A 24,536-nucleotide genomic window follows, 5' to 3' on the forward strand; every position below is an offset into this window, starting at 1 on the left:
GCGAAAAGTTTCTTATCTGAACAATCGGTTGTATGAGATATATACTATATATACAACCGATCTCTATGATTTTTTCAGACAACAATATATGCTATATACCTAAGCAATCGGTGAAATTTGAAGTTTATAACTGTTAAAATGGGGTAGAAATTGCGAAAAGTTTCTTATCTGAACAATCGGTTGTATGGAGGATATATGCTATAGTGGTCCGATCCGGTCGGTTCCGACAAACGTCTAATCGGACACCCAAATACACCCGCTCACCAAATTTTATCAAGATATCTCAAAAATTGAGGGACTAGTTTGCATACAAACAGACAGACGGACAGACGGACAGACGGACATGGCTAAATCAACTCAGCTCTTCAACCTGATTATTTCGGTATACTTAATGGTGGGTCTATCTATTTTCCTTTAAGGACTTACAATTTTCGGTTTCGTGACGAAATTAATATACCATTTCATTTTCATGAAAGGTATAAAAATAGGTAGGTAATCTGTGTGAGGATGCAAAGCTTCACGTTTTTTGTGGTCTGCATGTAAAAACTATGACTACGAATCACGTCTTTCAAAAATATATGACGTAAACGTAACTATTTGTTGAAATTTGATGAATTTTGAAGCTTCTAGCCGTAAAAAAGGGGCAAAAATGACAGTTTATATGAAGTATATAATATATATACCACCGTTCTCTATGATTTTTTAAGACAACAATATATGCTATATACGTAAGCATTTTGTGAAATTTGAAGCTTCTAGCTGTTAAAACGGGGCAGAAATTGCGCAAAGTTTCTTATCTGAACAATCGGTTGTATGAGATATATACTATGTATACCACCGATCTCAATGATTTTTTCAGACATCAATATATGCTATACACGTAAGCATTTGGTGAAATTTGAAGCTTATAGCTGTTAAAATGAGGCCGAAATCGCAAAAAAAATATATATATACTATATATATATAATATATATATCATCATATATATATTATATATATCACCGATCTCTATGATTTTTTGACACAACAATACATACTATATACGTAAGCAATCGGTGAAATTTGAAGCTTATAGCTGTTAAAATGGGGGAGAAATTGCGAAAAGTTTCTTATCTGAACAATCGGTTGTATGAGATATATACTATATATAGAACCGATCTCTATGATTTTTCCAGACAACAATATATGCTATATACGTAAGCAATCGGTGAAATTTGAAGCTTATAGCTGTTAAAATGGGGTAGAAATTGCGAAAAGTTGCTTATCTGAACAATCGGTTGTATGAGATATATACTATATATATAACCGATCTCTATGATTTTTTCAGACAACAATATATGCTATATACGTAAGCAGTCGGTGAAATTTGAAGCGTATAGCTGTTAAAATGGGGTAGAAATTGCGCAAAGTTTCTTATCTGAACAATCGGTTGTATGAGATATATACTATATATACAACCGATCTCTATGACTTTTTCAGACAATAATATATGCTATATACGTAAGTATTCTGTGAAATTTGAAGCTTCTAGCTGTTAAAATGGGGCTCAAATTTGCGAAAATATATATATATATATACCATATATAATACTATATATATATACTATATATACCACCATATATATACTATATATACCACCGACCTGTATGATTTTTTCAGACAACAATATATGCTATATACGTAAGCATTCGTTGAAATTTGAAGCCTCTAGCTCTTAAAATAGGGCAGTAATTACGAAAAGTTCCTTATCTGAACAATCGGTTGTGGGGGATATATACTATATATACGACCGATCTCATCAATTTTTTCAGGCAACAATACGTGCAATATACGAAAGTATATGGTGAAGTTTGAAGCTTCAATCTGTTAAATTGGGTAAGATATTACAAAAATCCTCTTTTTCTGAAAAATCGGTTGTATGGAGGATATATGCTATAGTGGTCCGATCCGGTCGGTTCCGACAAATGTCTAATCGGACACCCAAATACACCCGCTCACCAAATTTTATCAAGATATCTCAAAAATTGAGGGACTAGTTTGCATACAAACAGACAGACGGACAGACGGACATGGCTAAATCAACTCAGCTCTCAACCTGATTATTTCGGTATAATTAATGGTGGGTCTATCTATTTTCCTTTAAGGACTTACAATTTTCGGTTTCGTGACGAAATTAATATACCATTTCATTTTCATGAAAGGTATAAAAGGAAGAATTAGTAACGAGCAATAACAAATTTATTTCACCTTATAAACAATATAAATTCTGTATTTGTTATGGAATAGAAGTATTACTTCACAACCGAATTCTAAATTCAATGTTCCAGAGTGTTTAATTACACGGACTAAATTAGAATTCAACCAGAAAGATATACTGGTAAAAGGAAAGAGTTAATTAAAAGCACACTTCACTATACATTCTGACAATTCGAATTTATCAAATTAATTACTTGCAATCTTAATGCAAGTGCAAATGGTTAAATATAAGAAATTTACACTTGGCTATTGAAAGTTCAAAAATTACACTTGAGTAATCGGCAAAATTAATTATAAATCGAAAAATGGAAAATGTGGAAAATGGTTGGTTTGTATTACTCAACTGGGGCTAGCTGCTGGCTCGTGAACGTTCCAAAAAAGAAGAAGGAGTCAAGACCGCGAAAAGGTCCGCGGCACCTGCCGATAGCTAACTTTCGTTGAGTTTTTCCCCTTCAAAGTTAGCTCTCGGCTGGTGTTAGCCGTTACCGGTATTAATAATAAAATAACTAATGCGCGCGTTAGGGTGGTTCGAAATATTTAGGCTGGTGGCCTAAACAGCGTCAATGTGATTACTTTGAAGAACGTCAAGTTGGTGGTGAACGTTTCACCGTTTTCCAAGGTTTGATAGTGGGTTTGACATTGATTTTATGTTCATAGTTTATAATTATTTAAAGGTTGTGTTAATGCTAGAAAATGTACATTGATTTTACGTGGCGGTGCCGAACAATTTTTGGAAGAAACTGAGCTTCGTTACATGATGCTATAATGATTGTGCGGCTTACAATTAAACACGATTCTGTTGTTGCTGGTAAGTCAAAATACAAATTGAAAAAAATGTCTAATCTTAGGGCCTCATTCTCTATTACGAAACGAACTTTCGTTGCGGATCAGAGACGAATCGCTAGTGTATTTGCACAGTGTTAAACGATGGCAACTTATCACTTGACAATTACTTTTGCCTTCCTGTTAGTTACAAACGTAAAGACCGAACAAAAATTATAGAGAATACCATTGCTAGTCGAAATCGTTTGGAGGCGAATCGTTCGTCTGAGCTATCGTTCGCAATACAGAATGAAGCCTTTAAATTGTTAAGTCATATAATGAAAAGATTGTGTCCAACTCCCGAAGAAAAAAACCATAAAATGTGTGTCAGTGAAATGATAATTATTGTTTTTGGTTGTTAGTTTTGAGGCATCGTCTTCAAGTGCCTTCTGATCGTATATGCCGGTTCTTTTACATGCATGAAGTGCCGATGAAGCCTTCCTCACCCTCTCCTCCACGTTGAGCTTCCATGACAGCTTTCTGTCTAGGATGATTCCTAGATATTTTGTGCACGGTTTCTCCCGTAGGGTGGCCCCTCCTAACTTAGAGACTTTGAGCCTCTTTGGTAACAAGACCATATGCAACGTCATCTGTGTAAACCGTAAGTTTTGCTGGTCCCTCGTAGAATCCCCTGAGCAGTTGGTTTATGACCAGCGTCCACAGCAGATGTGATAGCACCCCTCCCTGCCCCTTTCCGGAGTGCCATAATCGCCCATTTAAAAACACTGTTGAAAGCCCCGGCAATAATTAAGAAGACTTCTAGAGCAATTCCTTATAAGCCGGTGTAAAGCTCATGAATTCTTAAATATAGGCATATTCCTTATATTCCAGGGCTTTTTCTATGCTTATTACCACCCTATGCAATGCGGTGTCTACTGACTTGCCTTTGGTGTACGACTGTTGTGTTGTGGAGAGCAGCTTTTAATCCACGTTGGACTTTATGTACACATCTATCAGCCTCTCAAAGGTTTTGAGCAGAAATGATGTTAAGCTCTTGGGTCTATAATCTTTGGGATACACGTGACCGATCTTCCCCGCCTTTGGTAGGAAAGCTACACGAGCAGTTCTCCAAGAGTGCGGTACATGATTCAGTCTTATGCACCCATCGAATCACTCATCTTCTCGGGAAAAGCCGGCGTGCACCTCCGATAAAGCCGGAGTCTTAGCTTTAACTCCCTTTAGCACCTCCGAGAAAGTCGGAGTCTTAGCGTTATCTCCCTTTGGCTTATCTCCTACTTCCGTAGTTGGAACTTCATTCTGAATCGCAGCCTTCGAGGTAGTTTCTACCTCGCTATTGGGGCCCATCTGTCTTACAGCTTTGGGCCTACTTGTTTTTTCTATACGACTGCCCTGCCTCGCGGCTCTGGGACTGTGTCATTTCTGCCTCTTGAAAGCAGGCTTGTCGCCTTCCGCCGAACGTTGCCTCTTCATTCTACGATTCCACGCTTCTTCCTCGTACCGGTTGCAGAACCGAGGGTTTCTAGCATCAAACCTTTTGAACTGCCTTCGACCTACTTCTACCGCCTCATGGGCCCATTCCAAGCGCTCGGTCTCCACTGCTGGTGGGTCGACCACTGCTCCCAGGCTAGTTAATATGGGATGGTACTCACCAGTTTATATGCGGAGTTGCGGACTATATAGGCTGCTGAGCACGTGCTGATGATGACGGGTTGTTGTTAATGTTGTTGTGTTACTTTTGGTTTTGCTGTCGCTGCGTTTCCTCGATCATGCACGTATTATAAAATTATACAATAATATAATTGCGTATTGGGGTTCTCCTTTACTTTCACCAACTACTTCCACGCTCACGTATCAGCAGTATCTGGATGTAATAGTAATTCATTCAATGCCAGTCATAAACTGATTCTTTGTTTCCACAAAGGACGTCGGGTTACGTTGATATTAGTCACCGCTGTGCACAGTATGAAAATATTCTGTTCAAACCAAAGAAATCTCAAGGATAACTTATAGACCAGATTTTGATGATTCCCACGGCTGTTCTAAGGGCCGTCCAAATAGCCTACCGACGATGAGTCAAATTGGCGATTGCTTTTATGGATACAACGCCGGTTTCTGTCTATGCAAACAACTAAAAATGATCAAGCTAATGTTGTGTTTTATTTAATATTTAACGTTTTACACAGTGTAGTTGGGTTTTTTTTGGAATCGGTAAACTTCTCTTTGGAGTATATCTACTATTAACAATGGATGCAATAAATGCTCGAGCTAACTTGACAGCACAGTTTACGTATCCAAGGTACAAATATAAAATCGCGATATAAAATGTCGTTAATTGCACAGTTGACTGCCTGACTTTCGAAAGGTTTATTTTATGTATTTGGTTTTGATCGCACTACAAGCGTATTAGTAAATTTATTTAGTGTAATTTATACTTTTTCACATAACACGGAATTCAGATCTTAGAAGTAGCAACTGATATGCCTTGCAAAAATTGTAATAACAAGTAAAAAAAAAAGAAATATAATGGCCGCTTTGACAGCTGGCGGTGATGACAGATCGCCTTGCTTCGGATTGCGGCGAATTCGTTTTGTGGGATTTACGCGGTGGAGGCTGCCACACGTCCATGAAGATTCCCAATGGGAAATTTAACGTTAAGTTATATTCATTGATTTTGGGGAATATAATAGGATACAATTCAATGCAATACAATTCAATGTAATAATAATATATAATACAAACTACGGGTTATAAGGAAATTCATATATATGTATGTACAAGGGGGAGATGGGATGGGTGGCAGCCTACGCCGCACAAACATCCTGGCCGCCTAGGCGTACTAAGCGCCTAACGTATGTTGCAGCTCGGTCAACGCCCTAACTGCTTCCTTAATGAGGATTTTGCCCACTTTGCTTTTGTACGTTGAGCTTCGTAGGCCGGTGGCGGTGCATCTTATAGTGCGATTGGGCACGGTCGGTACGGGTTGGTTGCGGCGAACGCTGGATGTTCTTGCAGAGGGTGGTGGCTGGACGTTCCCACTGCTGCGATGGCGTGGCCTGAGGCGGCGCGATGTATGGCGTTGGCGCCTTGGTGGTTGCTCTACATTCGGGGTTTGGCGGATCCCGGTGTCTCGGTGCAACAAGGTATGGTGAGGGAGTTCGCAGACGTGGCAGCGCTCGCTGGATGAACATGCGCGTGTGGCGTGTGACAGTGCCAAGCAGTTTGTGCAATAATTGTGCGCCCGTGCGACCAAGGCGCGTTGTTGGGGCTGCATGGCAGCGAACACGGAGCACATTGATAGTGCATGGGGTCGCATGCATAAACGGTATCGTCGATAGTCGGGCAGGACTTCGGCACGTTGCTGGCGAGCTGTGGGCACTGTCACCTGTGATGCTAGCGAGCGGCGCGGTGCGGGGACTGGAGGGCGTTGGCGATCCATCTGAGGAAGATAGGATAAAATAAATTTTTATTCACTCGTGGTGTTGGGAGTGAGTGTTGGTAGGGCTTAAGGTTGTTTCTGTTCATTTTACGATAGCACAGGGAGTTGGACTGTATTATGTTCTGGGGATGCTACTGAGCCTTGCGGGCTTAAGTCAGGCTCAGAGGGTGGTAGAAAGCACAATTTTGTGATGGGCCTGGTGAGTACGCCATTCTGGGTGCGTACGTCGACTACTCGGATATGGCCGTCTCTTCCTAGATGGGTGGCTTCCACGCGTCCTAGGAGCCATTCGGTAGGGGGTAGGTTGTCTTCTTTGATGACGACTAGATCGCCGATTTTACGGGGAGGTTGAGCGGTTTTCCATCGATAACGCTTGTGTAACTCCATGAGATAGTCATTCTTTCAGCGCTTGATGAATTGGTGATGTAAAACTTTCAACCGTTCCCAACGGTTGATCAAAGAGAGTTGTTCATAGATCGGTTCGAGGATGGCGAGAAGGGGTGCGCCTCGGAGAAAGTGGCCAGGTGTGAGGGCGGTGAGATCCACTGGGTCCTGGGAAAGCGGGGAGATAGGACGAGAATTGAGTACGGCCTCTATACGAATTAATAACGTTGAGAATTCTTCAAAGGTGAAGCTGTTTGTTCCGGCGACCTTTTTAAAATGGGTTTTAAAGCTTTTGACGGCAGATTCCCATAATCCGCCCATGTGGGGTGCTCCGGGGGGTATAAATTTCCATTCGATGTCTTGTGGCGCGTACCTTTGGACAATATCTGTTGAGACTTCATTGAGGAAGGTGATGAACTCTATTTAGGTTGCTCGCTTAGCACCAATGAATGTTATGCCGTTGTCGCTCATCATTTGTTTCGGGTACCCTCGATGCCCTACAAACCGGGCGAAGGCAGCGAGAAAAGCCTTACTAGTGAGATCCGAACACAATTCCAGGTGGATCGCCTTGGTGGTGAAGCAAACGAAAACGGCCACATAACCTTTTACGAGGGTTGGAGATCGGAGCATCGAAGCTTTGATTTGAAACGGGCCTGCGAAGTCTACGCCAGTAGTAGTGAAGGGGGGCGCGAATGTACATCGTTCGCGGGGTAAAGCTGCCATTATTTGGGATTGCGTTTGTCGCTTATGGATGGTGCAGACTTAACATTGGAAAATACATTTTTTCAGCTGAGGTTTGAGTCGGGGGGTATAGAATTCCTGCCTCATAGCTTGTTGCAGGAGGCTGACTTCCGCATGGAGGAAGCTCTCGTGTAGAAACTTTATATAGAGGGAAGTAAATCGAGCCTTTTCGGGGAGAATGATGGGATGACACTCATTGTAGGTCTTGTCGGCGTTTACTAATCGTCCGTTGGCACGGAGAATCCCGTTTGTGTCCAGGAAGGGGTCAAGTGCCAGTAGGGGACTTTGCTTTCCGATTGGTTTTGAATTTTCGAGGGAAGCTCTTTCGGAAGCGAAGAATCTCGACTGAGTCAAGCTCAGCAGACGGATTTTCGCGCGCATGACGTCGGCGTAAGAGAGGCCGGGATCGTTAGGGGTACGAGTGCCTCCTACAGCATTTCTAAGCCGAGTTATAAATTTCAACACGTACGCTGTTACGCGTAAGGCGCGGGGATAGGAGGAGAACCGTGCTAAGGAGTCTTCTGACTCTTCCGCTGCATGCAGTGCTTCGACTCGGCGAAGTTCGGGGGGTGCAATATTTCTGGCCGTTGGTGTTGGCCAGTCCTGGGGGGGGTCGGGAAAGCCACTCTGGACCGTTCCACCATAGCGATGAGTTAGCGAGATCGTCGGGGCTGCATCCTCTGGTTCCAAGATCCGCGCGGTTGTCTTTGCTTCGCACATGTCGCCAAGGGACATTTCCAACGAGGTCTATAATCTGCGCTGTTCGGTTGGAGACGTATGTTTTCCACGAGTGGGGTGGATTTTTCAACCAGGCTAGCACGATTTCCGAATCGGACCACATGATTAATTTTTTTTGGCTTAGGCCGATGTGGGATTGGACTACTGCCACTAATTTGGCTAATAAGAGCGCTCCGCATAGCTCCAGGCGTGGCAAACTAATGGTTTTGAGAGGGGCCATTTTGCTTTTGGACACTATAAGGTGAGAGTGGACCTGAGCACCGACGGTACTTCTTAGGTACAGGGTTGCGCAATAAGCCTTTTCTGAGGCGTCGCAGAATCCGTGGAGCTCAACATATTGATCGGGCGTAAAATTCATCCATCGGGGTATATGGATGGCTTATATAGACGGAAGAATTTGAGAGAACTGCGCCCATTCGGCTAGACGGATGGGTTTAACCTTCTCATCTTCGCTTGGATCATTATGGGCGTCAGCCACCCTGCGGGATCGAAAAGTTTCGCAATGGAGGAGAGGATTTGCCGCTTCGTGGCTGCAGTGGATGCCGGATTTGAGTCGACGGTATACGAGAATGTATCCGGTAGGGCGTTCCACTAGATGCCCAGGGTCTTCACGGTGCTAGTCTTTTCGAACTCGAGAGAGTTCGTTTCCAGCAGATCAGTTTTCGATATTTTTTGGAGGATGTTGGGATGGTTTGCCGTGATCTTTTTTAGGGGAAAGCCGGCTGAATTGAGAGCGTCCATAGTCTCTGTTAGGGATTGCTCGGCTGATTGGAGATCATGACTGCCAGATAAAATATCGTCAACATACGTCTCGGATTTTAGTATTGGAGCTGCGCGTGGATGGGAATCAGCTATATCTTTCGCCAGCTCGTGTATGGTGCGAATAGCCAGGAAAGGAGCGCAATTAACCCCGAAGGTGACCGTTTTCAACTTGTAGTCCTTTATTAGACTGTGTTCGGGGGTTCGGAATATTATCCGTTGGTAGTCTCGGTCATCGGGGTGCAAGAGAATTTGGCGGTACATTTTCTCGACATCGCCATTAAACACTTATTTATATGTTCGCCATTTCAACAACATAAGTCGGAGATCGGGTTGGAGGGTTGGTCCGGTACATAAAACATTGTTAAGGGAGTGACCAGAACCCAACTTTTTAGAGGCGTTGAATACAAATCTGACTTTTGTTGTCTTCTTGTCTGGCCTTACGACTGCATGGTGAGGGAGATAGAATGAACAGTATTTACCCAGGGATTCTATTTCATTGGGACTGCATTCTTCCATGTGGCCTAGAGACAGATATTCTTCGAGTACCTGGTCGTATTGCTGCTTGAGATCGCCCTTTTTTGAGAGAGTACGTTCCATGCCATGGAACTGTCGTAGGGCTGCAGTACGGGATTGACCTAGGTCGATATCGTTTGGGAATGTTGATTTAAAGGGGAGCCGAACCATGTATCGACCGTCATCCATGCGAGTGGTTGTGCTTTGATAAAAGTCTTCGCACATTTTATCTTCTGGGGTTTCCACTCGCACTCTGGGTATTTCTTCGATTTCCCAGAATTGTCTAATTCAGCTGGATATTCGTCACTTCCCACGCTTGAGAGGAGTGTGATCCGACCTTTTCGGGGGTTTGGCCACTTGTTATCCAGCCAAATATTGTGTTTTGTGCTAGCAGTGTGGGCGAGATCTTTTCTATGTCATTTAGCATGATTTTAGGGATGAGATCGCTGCCTAACACCAGATCGATTTGGGAGGGGTTCTGAGAATTCTGGTCTGCTAGCTTGAGGTGTGACCATTTACGCATTTGGTAGTTATTTACCCTGACTGTTGGGAGTTGCCTAGTAAGCCGAGGTAGCACTATTGCCTGGGCCTTTATTTTCACCTTGTGGTCATTTGAGACTAGGGTCAGTGAGCATAACTTGTTGGAGGTTTGTACTACTCCGCCTCCCATGCCCGATATTTCAAATAGGGAGTAGGTATATGGGAGGCCTAGCTTGATTTGAGCTTTTGATGAGATGAAGCTACGCTCTGACCCTTGATCCACTAAGGCTCTGAGCCTGAAGCAGTCCCCTCGGTGTTCTATGGACACTATCGCTGTGGGGAAAATGATCTTGCTATCATTTTCTGCATGCAAAGATTGGATGCGGGCAGCGTTTGAGGTGGTGGGAAGTTCCTCGTTGGGATCTGGGTTGGCAACGTCCTGACTAGTTGCTACTTGAGCTGTTGTTTTCCGAGGGCCATTGGTTTTATGAGATACTCCGGCGTCGTGGAGGGTGGAGTTGTGGCGACCTTGGCAGTAGAGGCACGTTCTTGTGCTTGTGCAATCTTTTAAGAGGTGGGTTTGGGAGGCAGACAGTTTTCGCACATATTGTTTTCTCTCACGAATTTTTTCCGTTCAGGGATTGCCAGCTTTTTGTAATGCAAGCAGCTTTGCAGCGTGTGGGAGGCCTGCTTGCACATTCTGCAGGCGTAGATTTTCTGATGCTCGGCCACATGAGCATTTGTGCGATTTTGGGTATAGTTGCTGTTCTGCGGGGGGTTGCGGCTTTGGTTTTGGGTTTGAGCCTGCCTGAACTGGGGATTGTTCTGACTTGGGGAAGGCCTTGAGACGTTGGTGGAGGGTGGATTATATCGGGGTTTGGCTGGTCGCCATTGATCCACCCTTTCCACTATCTCGTAGCGAGTAGTCAGAAACTGATCCATTTGGGATCAGTTCGGTAGGTCTCGTCTGGAGCTTAATGATTGTTCCCAAAGAGCAACAGTATTTTCTGGAAGCTTGGACGTTACTAAATAAATTAAAATGGGATCCCAACTCTCTGTCGAGACTTGTTGGGTTGCTAATATCTGGAGGCAGTTATTTACAGAGGTTTACAATCTTTGGATTTCATCGCTGTTTTCCGATTGAATCGCTTTTAGATTCATGAGAATTATGATTTGATTGTCGACCAGGACTCTTTTGTTTTCATAACGGGATTTCAGGGCTTCCCAAGCCAGAGCAAAGTTGGCATCACTTAGTGGGAATTGCTTTACTATCTGGCCGGCTTTTCCTTGGATCTTGTACCTGAGTTGGTACAGTTTTTGGGCGCTCGAGAGTTTGGGGTGGTTGATATAGACCGCCGTGAACATGTCACGGAAGGACGGCCATTGATCATAACTCCCGTAAAAGACTTCTGTGTCACAGGCGGGTACTTTGAGATGCATCCCGGAATTTTCTTGGGGAGTGGTGGTTGTAGCGGGGACGGGATTGCTTAGTACCATTAGCTGGAGCTGATCGCCTATTCTTGCCATTGTGTCTTCATATGCTATAAGGCAGGCGCGGTATTTGGTGAAGGCTGAGGCCTTAAAGTCGTCGGGAAGGTCGTTGTCATCTGACTCTACGACGGCGTCATATGCGCTCTGTAGCCTTTCCCAGAACACATCGATATTTTTGTCTTTTTATTTTAGGGATGCCTCGGTGTTATCTTGGATGTCGGTTGTACCGAACCGAGCGCAGTAATCCGAAAAGAGATCCGTTTCGAATATAAATTTACTTTCGACCACGCTAGCCATTCTGAAGAAGGACTTAATTTTATTTTGGCTATTTTGGAGATTGCCGCAGGTTTATTTATGCCGGAAAACCAAAGGGATAAGTTTTCCTATTGGTCGAGAGTGTAGTAGGCTAGGACCAGTTAGACTGAATTGGGAGTAGTCTGGGACTGGTTGCGATGACCTGCAGAATTTGCTGCTGGGCATTTCAAACTATGTGGATGTGGCTGAATTTTTTGCTGGGTATCGCAAATAATAATACAGACGTGGGGATATGTATTTAAATTATACCGCAAGGGACACAAGTTTACCTTGTGAAAGTATGAGTGCGATTTGCCGGTTTGTAATGCACCGCTTTTATGTACGTGTGTATGGGGGTGGGAATATATATATTTATTGCGCTGTCATAAAGTTTTGGCGGGAAAATATTACGTTTAGCGGAAAAGATTATTTGGCGGGAGCCGCCAAATTTTCCGGGGGAATATACTTTAATATATGTACATACGTGATTTTTGAAGGGGCTGTTTTCTTCAATGGCGGATAAGGACCACTAGTTCATATGGGATGGTACTCACCAGTTTATATGCGGAGTTGCGGACTATAAATAAATAAATAAATAAAAAAAATATAGGCTGGTGAGGACGTGCTGATGATGACGGGTTTTTGTTAATGTTGTTGTGTTACTTTTGGTTTTGCTGTCGCTGCGTTTCCTCGATCATGCACGTATTATAAAATTATACAATAATATAATTGCGTATTCGGGTTCTCCTTTACTTTCACCAACTACTTCCATGCTCACGTATCAGCAGTATCTGTGGCTAGGATTTAATAGTAACTCATTCAATGCCAGTCATAAACTGATTCTTTGTTTCCACAAAGGACGTCGGGTTACGTTGATATTAGTCACCGCTGTGCACAGTATCAAAATATTCTGTTCAAACCAAAGAAAACTCAAGGATAACTTATAGACCAGATTTTGATGATTCCCACGGCTGTTCTAAGTGCCGTCCAAGTAGCCTACCGACGATGAGTTAAATTGGCGATTGCTTTTATGGTATACAACGCCGGTTTCTGTCTATACAAACAACTAAAAATGATCAAGCTAATGTTGTGTTTTATTAAATATTTAACGTTTTACACAGTGTAGTTGGGTTTTTTTTTGGAATCGGTAAACTTCTCTTTGGAGTATATCTACTATTAACAATGGATGCAATAAATGCTCGAGCTAACTTGACAGCACAGTTTACGTATCCAAGGTACAAATATAAAATCGCGATGTAAAATGTCGTTAATTGCACAGTTGACTGCCTGGCTTTCGAAAGGTTTGTTTTATGTATTTGGTTTTGATCGCACTACAAGCGTATTAGTAAATTTATTTAGTGTAATTTATACTTTTTCACATAACACGGAATTCAGATCTTAGAAGTAGCAACTGATATGCCTTGCAAAAATTGTAATAACAAGTAAAAAAAAAAAGAAATATAATGGCCGCTTTGACAGCTGGCGGTGATGACAGATCGCCTTGCTTCGGATTGCGGCGAATTCATTTTGGGGGATTTACGCGGTGGAGGCTGCCACACGTCCATGAAGATTCCCAATGGGAATTTTAACGTTAAGTTATATTCATTGCTTTTGGGGAATATAATAGGATACAATTCAATGCAATATATAATTCAATATTTATACAATACAATTCAATGTAATAATAATATATAATACAAACTACGGGTTATAAGGAAATTCATATATACGTATGTACAAGGGGAGATGGGACGGGTGGCAGCCTACGCCGAGTAAACACAGGTGTTGGACAATTCTTAGTGCTGCACGGTACTGCGAGAGAGCTCTTTTACTTCTCCTGCTCCGTACCCTTCTTCACTCTTCTACTCATTTGTGTGCTTTTCCAACACGGAGTTCATTGAATCAGCACTAATCTCGTTCGCCGAGTCCGACGCATCGCTTAATGCGTATTCGTCGTCCTTGGCTTGCGACTCAGTCCTCTTATCATCCTCCTTATTACAATTTGGTAATGAGTCGTTCGTCTTGGTCGTACGACCACCAGCCCGACAAGGCGGGCTCAGCGGTCCAGTATTATATACGGGCGAAGAACCGTCAGCCACAACAGCGCCCCTTACTGTGGTAAGGCCATCAATACTTCCCGAGGTGGTCCGGTATCGGGAAGGCTCCGTTCGAATACAGCCGAATTTATCCCCTGGCTGCAAATTGTCCAATAGGCACGGTCCGCATAACACCCTGGATTAGGGGGTTGGCAGTTCTTGGTCACCGACATCCCGCCGCCCTCCTATGAGGCAAAACGTCGTAGATGCCAGTCCTAAACAGCTCCGCCTCATAGTCGGGCGCTATGGAGATCGGATAAGCCCTCACACCAACGACGAGGTGCCTACCCTAGTGAGGGAGAGATAGGGGAGATAGCTGTTTATTTTATTACAAAGCTCATCGATGTAGGAAACAACAGCATAGGTGTAGAAGCAATAGGTGGTAAAGGTAGCTATTGATATGTAGAAGTTAAACAGAAATTTTAATATGAGTTTTTTTTAAAGCGTTGAGGATTTTTAATATCTTACGAGGTACCTTCGTAAATTTTTCTAAGAATGAAGAATGAGACCTATTCAAACTTCGCTATACTTTAACATACAATACTTTACCCCATTTTAACACAACTATCATTTTTTGATTTTATTAAATTTTATAAAATGTTTCTTCCTCTAAAGTTCCATTTCCGTATTGGATGGTAAATATGGCTTTCGCATTTTCTCCATCAATGACTGTGACAAGGTGGAAGAAATCTATGCGCGTAAATCGCAACATATTATCTTGGTCGAGCGCGTCTTCAATAGCTCTCTAGTGGTGATGGTGACAGCGGAGAAACCTAACTGTTTACAAATGTTACACTTCAAAAAGAATCAAAATATCTGCCATTGCGTCTACGGCTCAAATACCCACAGTATATGAATGAATAGAACGCAACCAATTGTCTGCCTAACGGATAGTATACATATTCATCAAATCGAAAATATTGCACCAAGCGAACAGGGTCTGAATACTGAAACAGTACACATATTCACAATCGATGAAAAGGCTTTGATGATGGTATAGGGTGAGTTGTTGAATAACATACGAAAACCACTTTAAGCCATCTATATATTTGCTTTACAGCTAAAGCTTTACAAACAGCAAAAATTGCTGGCACCAAGCAATTGGAAAAGGCAGTGAAGCATTCATCACACTTTACGAATGGTGCAAAGTTAGAAACTGCTGTTTTAACTGCTGCCACCGACACAACGGTCATCTCTACTTCGCCGAGTGGCGGCTCGTCCGACTACCTATCGAAGACAGTATAATCATATCTTTTGCCAACACAGGTTAGCGATGTGCTTGCACAGGAAAATATTTCAATTGGAAAACAAAAACCAATTAAGATAGTTTATTTATTATTAAAGTACTTACTTTTCTTTATATCAACTGTATTAATTTAAATTGCAATTTGATGTGCATATATAATAAGGGATGTCGTGATACGATTGCTGTCGGAATTAGATTTGAAACCAGTCAATACTCCTGCTAAGGGTTGCAGAATTATTGCTTGAATGATTAGGCTTAGAACAATAATAAGTCTGAGTCAATTACTAGTCGTACATTTTAAGTTTTTTTTTTTTTAATTACGACAGCAATCGGATTCCGCGACCCCTTTGAATATTCTTGATCTGAAAAAAGAGTAAACCTAATCTGAATTTCTACTAAGCTTTAAGTTGTAGATTATTCAAATAATTGGAGTTTTTTCTAAAGCTTAAAATTATTTTCTGCTCGCTTAGAAAAGATTTCAATTGGAAAACAAGAACCAATTGAGCGAGTTTATTTATTATTAAAATACTTACTTTTCTTTATATCAACTGTATAAATTTAAGTTGCAATTTCATGTACATATATAATAAGGTATGACGTGATCCTATTGCTGTCGGAATTAGACTTGAAACCAATCAATACTCCTGCTAAGAGTTGCAGAATTATTGCTTGAATGATTAGTTCATATTTTACTTTACTTTATTACTTTCAAATTCAATTACGACAGCAATCGGATTCCACGACACCTTTTAATATTCTTGATCTGAAAAAAGAGTAAATCTAATCAAAATTTCTACTTAGCTTTAAGTTGTAGACTTAAATTGATTCAAATAATCAAATTTTTTATTCGAAACCATGGAAACAACTAAAATTTTACATGAATATAACACACTTCTGAATTGTCCAAATATAAAGTTAGCTGCTGCAGCAATATAGCTCAAAGCAATTAATATATTTTTATGTTATTATGAATGTATTTACTTCTTTTTTATATTAAATGTATTAATTTAACTTGCAGTTTCATGTATATATGAGGCTCCAAGATACAAAACCAGATGAATCCATGATATGTAAAACTTAGAAAGGCACAAACAATTTTTAAATTTGTTATGAATGAAAATTGTTATGAATTTTCAATACGGGTTTTTAGAATGTTGCTAGGCGATGCAATATTGTCGCAATTTAAATATTATTTTAAAATATCTGGTTTTGCATCTAGGCGCCTCATATATAATATTCTTTGTTTGGAAAAAAATTACTAAATCTAATGATATGTTTTAAATAAATGTTTATGTTATATGTTATGTTTGGTTATTAAAAATAAATATTGAAAATTCAATTTTTTTGGTTGATATTTTATTCATGTGGCTGCTCCAGGCAAAGAGGCCGTCACTCGTTTTTTTAGGCATTTACTCGATGTAAACTGTGAGGTAGTCGCTACTTTTTTTTTTTGGGCGAGATGTTTATAAATGTCTTTTATACATTTTCATGGGGTATTTGTGTTTATTTTTCCGACTGTATTTAATTAATTATTTAATTCTCTTTCCAAAAATCACGTTTGCATAAAGTGACAGCACCGCATGGATAAATGCAATGCAATTCAAAAATGTACCTCATAAAACAAAAGTAGCGACTACCTCACGAGTGACGGCTCTTATTATATTTATCCTCTTTGCTCCAGGTAACGTCAAAGAGGATAAATACAATAAGAGCCGTCACTCCTTATTTTGTGGCGAGTATCTCGCTGGAAATTGAAAAAATTGATGCCGAATGTTTTCTGAGAGGGACATTTTTAAATGTCTCGCATTTATCCACACCGTGTTTGCCCCCTGTGCAACTGTGATTTTTGGAAAGAGAATTAAATAAATTAATTAAGTACAGTCGAAAAATAAACACAAATACCCCACGAAAATGTATAGAAGACATTTATAAACATCTCGCCCAAAAAAAATGTAGCGACTACCTCTCAGTATACATCGAGTAAATGCCAAAAAAATAACGAGTGACGGCTCTTATTGTATTTATCCTCTTTGGTAACGTAAATCGGGAGGTAAAATTCAAGTTATATGGCGGTTATATAAATGGTAAAACCGCAGTAAAGTCAAATGACTCGAAAATGTAGAGGAAATGACCGAAAATTTGACCGCCTTTTGACGCGCATTGTGACGTGTGTAAGCAGAACAGTGCTATGCTCACATCCTATAAGTGGGAGCGGAATGCACAATCACATAAATAGGTACGAAATGGGAAAAAAGTGTAAAAAATCTACTCTCGCTAATGCAAACGTGTCTAAAATTTAAAAAGGGGCGTGACCGCACAATGACGGTAAAATGACTAGTCAGATGACGTGGAGCGTTTGCAGGGTGTGTATATGCGTGCCGCTACATATCCTACTTGTAGACCTGTACTATGACTCTGCTTGTTCCGCGACAACTAAAGACGAAAAAGAAAATAATACGTGTGAAGTGGCGCCAATAATTATTTCACTAAATAAGGACCGCTGATTTAGATTGTCAAATGTACTCGGACTGTTTTGACAGCTTTGTACCTACATTGTAGCAGTGCTGGAAATTTCCATTGGAATATTAGTTTAGGTACCTAAAATTCAGGCTAAATCACACCCAGCCTAAATATTAGTATTTGTTTATGAAAATAGCGAAAATATAAGCAGCCAGTCAACAAACATTTGAAAATATGTAAATAATGCAATATACCAGTCATTTACAAGAATGTTTGAAGAACACAATTGAGCAAACGATTTAAATAATCCAACAGCGGTTTAACAGGTGATCCAGGCTGTTTGCTAGAGTAAACGTTTTTTCAAACATTCGCCACTTGTGTAAATTCACAACTGCGATAGCTTTAGAGGCCCTGGTAGTACATATAATAAAGGGTTGAACGAAAAACAGCCAAAAGATGCGCATAATGCAATTTCCTTAGTTTTTAGGAGAAAATTCCATAAAATGTGTATGTATACTAAAATGGCACATTGTTCGCTAATTCATGGCCCAAGCATATCAATATATGTAGATACATACATATTATTTAGGGATAATTAATCTCGTGGTAGGATAACAAAAAATCTTGAATTTAAAAATGTATCACACTTCCCATTTCAATTCAAATCAATCTTATAAATTAGGCCTCATGAGTAACAGCAGATGTAGGAAGTGCGGGCTGCAGGACGAAAAGGTTCAGCACGTTTTGTGTCCGATGCTCGCGAGATCGTGGCATCTATCAAGTAAGGTCCTACAAACTTCTAGAATGTACCAACATAACGGGGTTATAACATATATCCTGGTACATAGTTGGGGGTTTTCCGTTTGGTAGTGAATCAAATTCTGGACATACACACACATACTAAATTCAACAATATCTCCAAGACTTACGTAGAAATGCTTTAGTAAAAACTAAAAATTCTTCAGTGCTTAAAGGAGGTCTAGGTTCGTAATCTATGTTTGTTGGTATCACATTTACGCTTATAACTGTTTCCATGAAGGTTTTCTATGTTTATGAGTTGTTTAAAAAAAGTTCATTTCTTCTAAGATACCGATTATTTCGTAAATAACCTATAATATATCAACTTTCGTACAATTTTTAGCGCAAGAATTGGGCCTACATGAATGAGTTGGATGATCGATTTTTTTACGTTACACTAAGATTATAAAACAATAAATATAATAAATCTTCAAAAAATCCCTCGAAAAACGACTTCTGTCAAAAGGCCTGGTTAAATTTGGTGTAACTTACCATACAGTTCATTAACAGATATGTAATATACTTTGTAGCCTTTAATTTTGCCATTCTGCCCGTCTAAATCTGGAGGTGACCACGTTATGTAAATTGAAGTTGATCCAAGTACATCACATTGAGGACTCTCTGGCGGCGAAGAAGGAACTGAAAATATATATTGATTGATTGTATATATATGCAACACAAAAATGATAAAATATTGAAGCATTGAAAATATTGATGTTGCCCATGATTAAATTACTACTTTATGAAATGAATATTCAGTTGTTCTCATCCCGTTGACGTTTTCCCTTATTCTGACAAGTTCGGCATGCATATTTTAGAGGGTTGTCTATCACATGATGAAATTATTATTCAGGTGTTCTCATCCCGTTGACGTCTTCCCTTATTCTGACAAGTTCGGCATGCATAATTTAGAGGGTTGTCTATCATTCATAACTGCCTTTGAATTCTACTACGATCGGAGTAGATTTTACCATTCGAGGCAGAGGTGGATGCGTTGAGAGGTCGTATAAAGGAATTGCAACTTAATCGGCCGGCTGCTTCAGCGAGTAATACGAAGGTAAAAACTCCATCTTTTGACGGTTCTGTTCCTTTCCAGGTCTTCAAGCTACGGTTTGAGAAGACCGCAGCAGTGAACAACTGGAATGCGGAAGATAAAGTTGCTGCACTGTTCGTGGCATTGAAGGGGCCAGCAGCGGAAATTCTACAGACGATTCCCGAAGGAGAGCGGAACAATTATGAAGCATTGATGGCTGCTGTAGAACGACGTTATGGAAGCGAGCATAGAAAACAGATATTCCAAATTGAGTTGCAAAACCGCTACCAAAAAGCAAATGAGACATTGCAGGAGGTTGCTTCAGATATTGAACGATTGGCTCATATTGCAAATGCGGACGCACCCGTGGAATACACTGAAAGTGTAAAAATCCAGAGTTTCATAAACGGCATACGGGACGTAGAAACGAAGCGAGCGACATATGCAAACCCAAAACCCACATTCGCAGAAACGGTGTCACAAGCTCTGATTCAGGAAACAGCGTCGCTTCTGTGTAAGCCAGTTTTCAAAGCACGCCGTGTGGAAGTAGAAAGGCCAGAGTGGGTAGACGCAATATTGGAGGCGCTGAAAGGATCGCAAAAGCGGAGTGAAAAAGTTATCAAATGCTTCAAATGCGGGAAGGCCGGTCACATTGCACGTCATTGCGTTCTTGGTCCTAATAGTTCCAACAATGGGGGTGGCAGTAAACGCTAAGCTGGAGGAAATGAGCAAGAGCGTGTCGGATGTAAAGAACGAAAACTTGCCCCGGCTATTGAATGTCCTGTGATATCTGTGTCGTAAATTGGAAGGAAATCAAGCAGTTTTACCGTCAGAGGGAATGTGGATGGCAAGGAGCGTATACTGACTGTAGATACGGGCGCATCTCATTCCTTGATCCGATCTGACTTGGTCAACAGGAGAGTAAAACCGTTACCTGGAGCGAGGTTGCGTACGGTCACTGGCGAGTATAACCAAGTCCGGGGAGAAGTGATCTGTGAAGTCTTAATTGGGAAGGTCATGGTTTTACACAAATTCGTTGTGGCAGAGATTGTTGATGAAGTTATATTGGGAGTATTTCTTGGTTGACCATGACATCAAGATCGATATGCAGAGAAGGGTGATGCATTATGAGAACCAAGATGTGCCAGTTAACTTCAGTTTGGAAAAAGGGTTCAGCAGTAAGCGAGTACTGGTGGAGAAGACTCGACAAAGGCCACGAAAGGCAAAAGGAAAGGTTGATGGATCGAATGTGCCAAATAAAGCGAAATTAAAAGTACTTGCGAGAAAAAGACCGGCATCGACAAACCCTAATGTATGCACTAAAATGACTGAAAGAATTTTTCAGAAAGAATGCAAGGATGGTTTCAAGCCAGCGCACACTTCTGTTGGGAAACGTCGGAACGATACTGAGTATGTGAAGCCAATCCGTCAAGAACAAGCTCTACAAAGTAGTTCTTCATTGGCCAAGCAACAGAGTGCGAGAGAACGATCCAGAATAATGAGTAGTAAGATGGAACACAGGTACGACAACGAAAATAATTCGGAAGGTCTCCGGGAGGGAGATTTGGTACTGCTATACAACCCTCACCGGCGGCGGTGTTCCATCCAAATATCGGTGCATTGGGAAGGCTCGTATGTTATGTCATCTGCCGCATACAAGCAATTGGGAAATCACGAAATAGAAGAGTGGTACATTTGGCGATCCTAGCAGCGTTTGGATCGAGAGATTTGTCTGATCGGGACGATCAGACTAAGGTGGAGGGCAGTGTAACGAATGTTAGCAGCACTGAGCGATGCTATCGTCTCTAAGCCGTGACGTGAATGCACATCAATAATTCAATCATTATGTATCTACATAAACGAAACAATAACTGCGTCTACATATATGTAACATGTATGTATACGAGCAGCGGAGAGTCAATGCACAAACACATGCACATATCTGAGATACTCCTATAAGTATGCAATGAGAAAAACTATAAAATTGTGCAATTGTAGTTACAGCTCAGAAGTTTGAGAGCTGCTGGACTAGTAGATTCTGGAAGCGCCTAGAAGATGTGAAGGTTGAAATCAAAGAGTATAAAAAGCGGCAATTGTAGAGGCGCTGGAATTCAGTTTGATGTGAGTTGTTAATCAGTTTCGACTAAGACGCTATCTAGCGAGCAAGAGCAGTATTATTTTGAATAGTAGAGTTTCATTTGAGCTATCAATCAGTTTGGTTATTAGGCAAGCTATTCGTTGCACAGTTTGAGTGTTATTAAGAAGTACTTTAATAAAGGCCATTTTGAATTATTACAAATTGGAGTTATTTATTCAACAGTTTAGTGATTCGAACTTAGCAGAGGATTGCAAATAAGAGGATTTGCAAGTAAAATCGTTACAATAGGTTTAGAAATATAATAAATATGTACGCCGCGACCAGAATTGTTTAGACATAAACATAAACATAACTTTGTATTCGCCAAAAGATTATAGACAAAATTTTACAGAAAACTTAATTCTTTGAGGAAGTTTGTAGGAAAAATTTAGCAAGAAAAATTTAGTACTTTTCTAGTACAAGTAAATACTGGCAAATAGAGCCGCCGAAAAAGTGAGGTTATGTTGTTGACAATACCTTTATTATTTCATCATGATCTATCATACAGAACTACCTTTGAGTTCTACTACGTTTGGAGTAGATTTTACTATAAGTTTAGAAATATTATAACTATATAATCCGCTAAGAGAATTGTTTAGCTAAAAAGATTAACGTAACTTTGTGTTCCCCAAAAGAATATAGAAACAATTTTGCAGAAAACAAATTTGTTTGTGCATTTTTTACGAAAAATGAAGCAATCAAAATTTAATACTTTTGTAATACAAGTAAATACAGGAAAATAAAAGTACTGTTACGAATATTAGCAAAACTAAGGAGCGCTGCCGTCTCTAAGCCGATGCTAAGCAGTGACGTGAATGCACATCAATAATTCAATCATTATGTATCTACATAAACGAAACAATAACTGCGTCTACATATATGTACCATGTACGTATACGAGCAGCGGAGAGTCAATGCACTAACACATGCATATATCTGAGATACTCCTATAAGTATGCAATGAGAAAAACTATAAAATTGTGCAATTGTAGTTACAGCTGAGAAGTTTGAGAGCTACTGGCCTAGTAGATTCTGGAAGCGCCTAGAAGATGTATAAAATTGTGCAATTGTAGTTACAGCTGAGAAGGTTGAGAGCTCATGGACAATGCTAGTAGATTCTAGAAGATGCGAACGAGGAAACCAGAGAGTATAAAAGGCCGCAGATGTAGAAGCGCTGGAATTCAGTTTGATTTGAGTTGTCAAGCAGTTACGACTAAGACGATATCTAGCGAGCAATAGCAGTATTATTTTGAAAGTCAGTTTCATTTAAGCTATCAGTTTGGTTATTAAGCTATTCGTTGCACAGTTTGAGTGTTATTGTGAAGTATTTTAATAAAGCCCTTGTTTTCATTATTCTATATTGGAGTTATTTATTCAACAGTTTAGCGATACGAACCTAGCAAAAGGGCAAATAAGAGGATTTGCAGCAAATTCGTTACAATTGGTGTCAGAAGAGGAATTGTTGAATAAATTCCAGATGACAACAAGGACATGGCAAAGTTCAATGAATTGAAGATCCAGCAACTGAAGAAGGAGTTGGAGAGCCGTGGATTGAATATAACCGGCATTAAACTCAAACTTCAGGCACGACTACGAGAGGCAATGGAAGCAGAAGGAATTGATGTGGAAGAGTTTGACTTTCATCTTGAAGGCGAGGAAACAACAAAAATGGAAGAGACAGTTACGCAGACAGTTACGAGCACAGACTTGAACATGATTTTGGCTGCAATATCTGCTCAAACATCGACAGTGGCTTCTCAACTGGAATCGCAAAAGACAGATATAACATCTCAACTGGCATCTCAACTAGAAGAACAGAAAGTTTATATGTCATCTCAAATAGAAGAACAGAAAACGTATATGTCATCTCAACTAGAAGAACAGAAAACGTATATGTCATCTCAATTAGAAGAACAGAAGGTATATGTCATCCAAGATGGAAGAACAAGAGGAGCGCTTATCATTGCAGGTGGCACAAATGTCTTCACAGTTAGAAGCACAGGAAGCAAGGGTAACATCAAAGCTGGAAGCGCAGGATGCAAAATTCGCTCAATTTCAGGCAGAAGTAGATGATTTGAAGGGTCCTATGGAGCAGTTACAATTAAATCGCCCAGCTGTTTCAGCGAGTAATCCAAAGGTAAAAACACCATCCTTTGACGGGTCTGTTCCTTTCCAGGTCCTTAAGCTACAGTTTGAGAAGACCGCAACAGTGAACAACTGGAATGCTGATGATAAAGTTGCTGCACTCTTCGTAGCATTGAAAGGACCAGCTGCCGAAATCTTACAGACTATTCCAGAGTACGAACGGAACAGCTATGAAGCACTGACGGCCGCTGTCGAGAGACGTTATAGAAGCGAGCATAGAAAACAGATATTCCAAATTGAGTTGCAAAACCGCCACCAAAGAGCGAACGAGACTTTGCAGGAGTTTGCCTCGGATGTTGAGAGGTTGGCACATTTGGCAAATGCGGACGCACCCGTGGAGTACACCGAGAGGGTAAAAATCCAGAGTTTTATAAATGGCATACGGGGCGTAGAAACGAAGCGAGCGACATATGCAAACCCAAAACCCACATTCGCAGAAACGGTATCCTATGCACTGACTCAAGAAACAGCGTCGCTATTGAGTAAACCAGCATACAAAGCTCATCGTGTGGAAGTGGAAAGACTAGATTGGGTAGACACAATTTTTGAAGCACTGAAGGGAGCACAACAGAAAAATGCCGGAATTATTAAATGTTTCAAGTGCGGCAACCCAGGACATATTGCACGACATTGCAACACCAACCCCAACAGTTCCAACAATGTGGGTGGTCGGAAAAGCAGAGCTGAAGGAGATGAGCAAATCTCCAAGTCCCTCAATCGTTAAACTAAAGAGAGTCAGCGGC

The 24,536-nt window shown here is 40.8% G+C and overlaps 1 protein-coding gene across 1 annotated transcript in view; it reads right to left on the reverse strand.

The window, feature by feature from the left end:
* Positions 1 to 24,536, reverse strand: part of Dscam4 (Down syndrome cell adhesion molecule 4) — a 2,049,237-nt gene that overhangs the window by 564,751 nt on the left and 1,459,950 nt on the right. The window contains 1 exon segment of the mRNA XM_067787909.1: positions 18,971 to 19,117. Within this exon segment, the coding sequence (XP_067644010.1) occupies positions 18,971 to 19,117 (147 nt within the window).

This window comes from Eurosta solidaginis, chromosome 5 (genome assembly GCF_040869045.1).
Source record: "Eurosta solidaginis isolate ZX-2024a chromosome 5, ASM4086904v1, whole genome shotgun sequence".
NCBI classification, from domain to species: domain Eukaryota; kingdom Metazoa; phylum Arthropoda; class Insecta; order Diptera; family Tephritidae; genus Eurosta; species Eurosta solidaginis.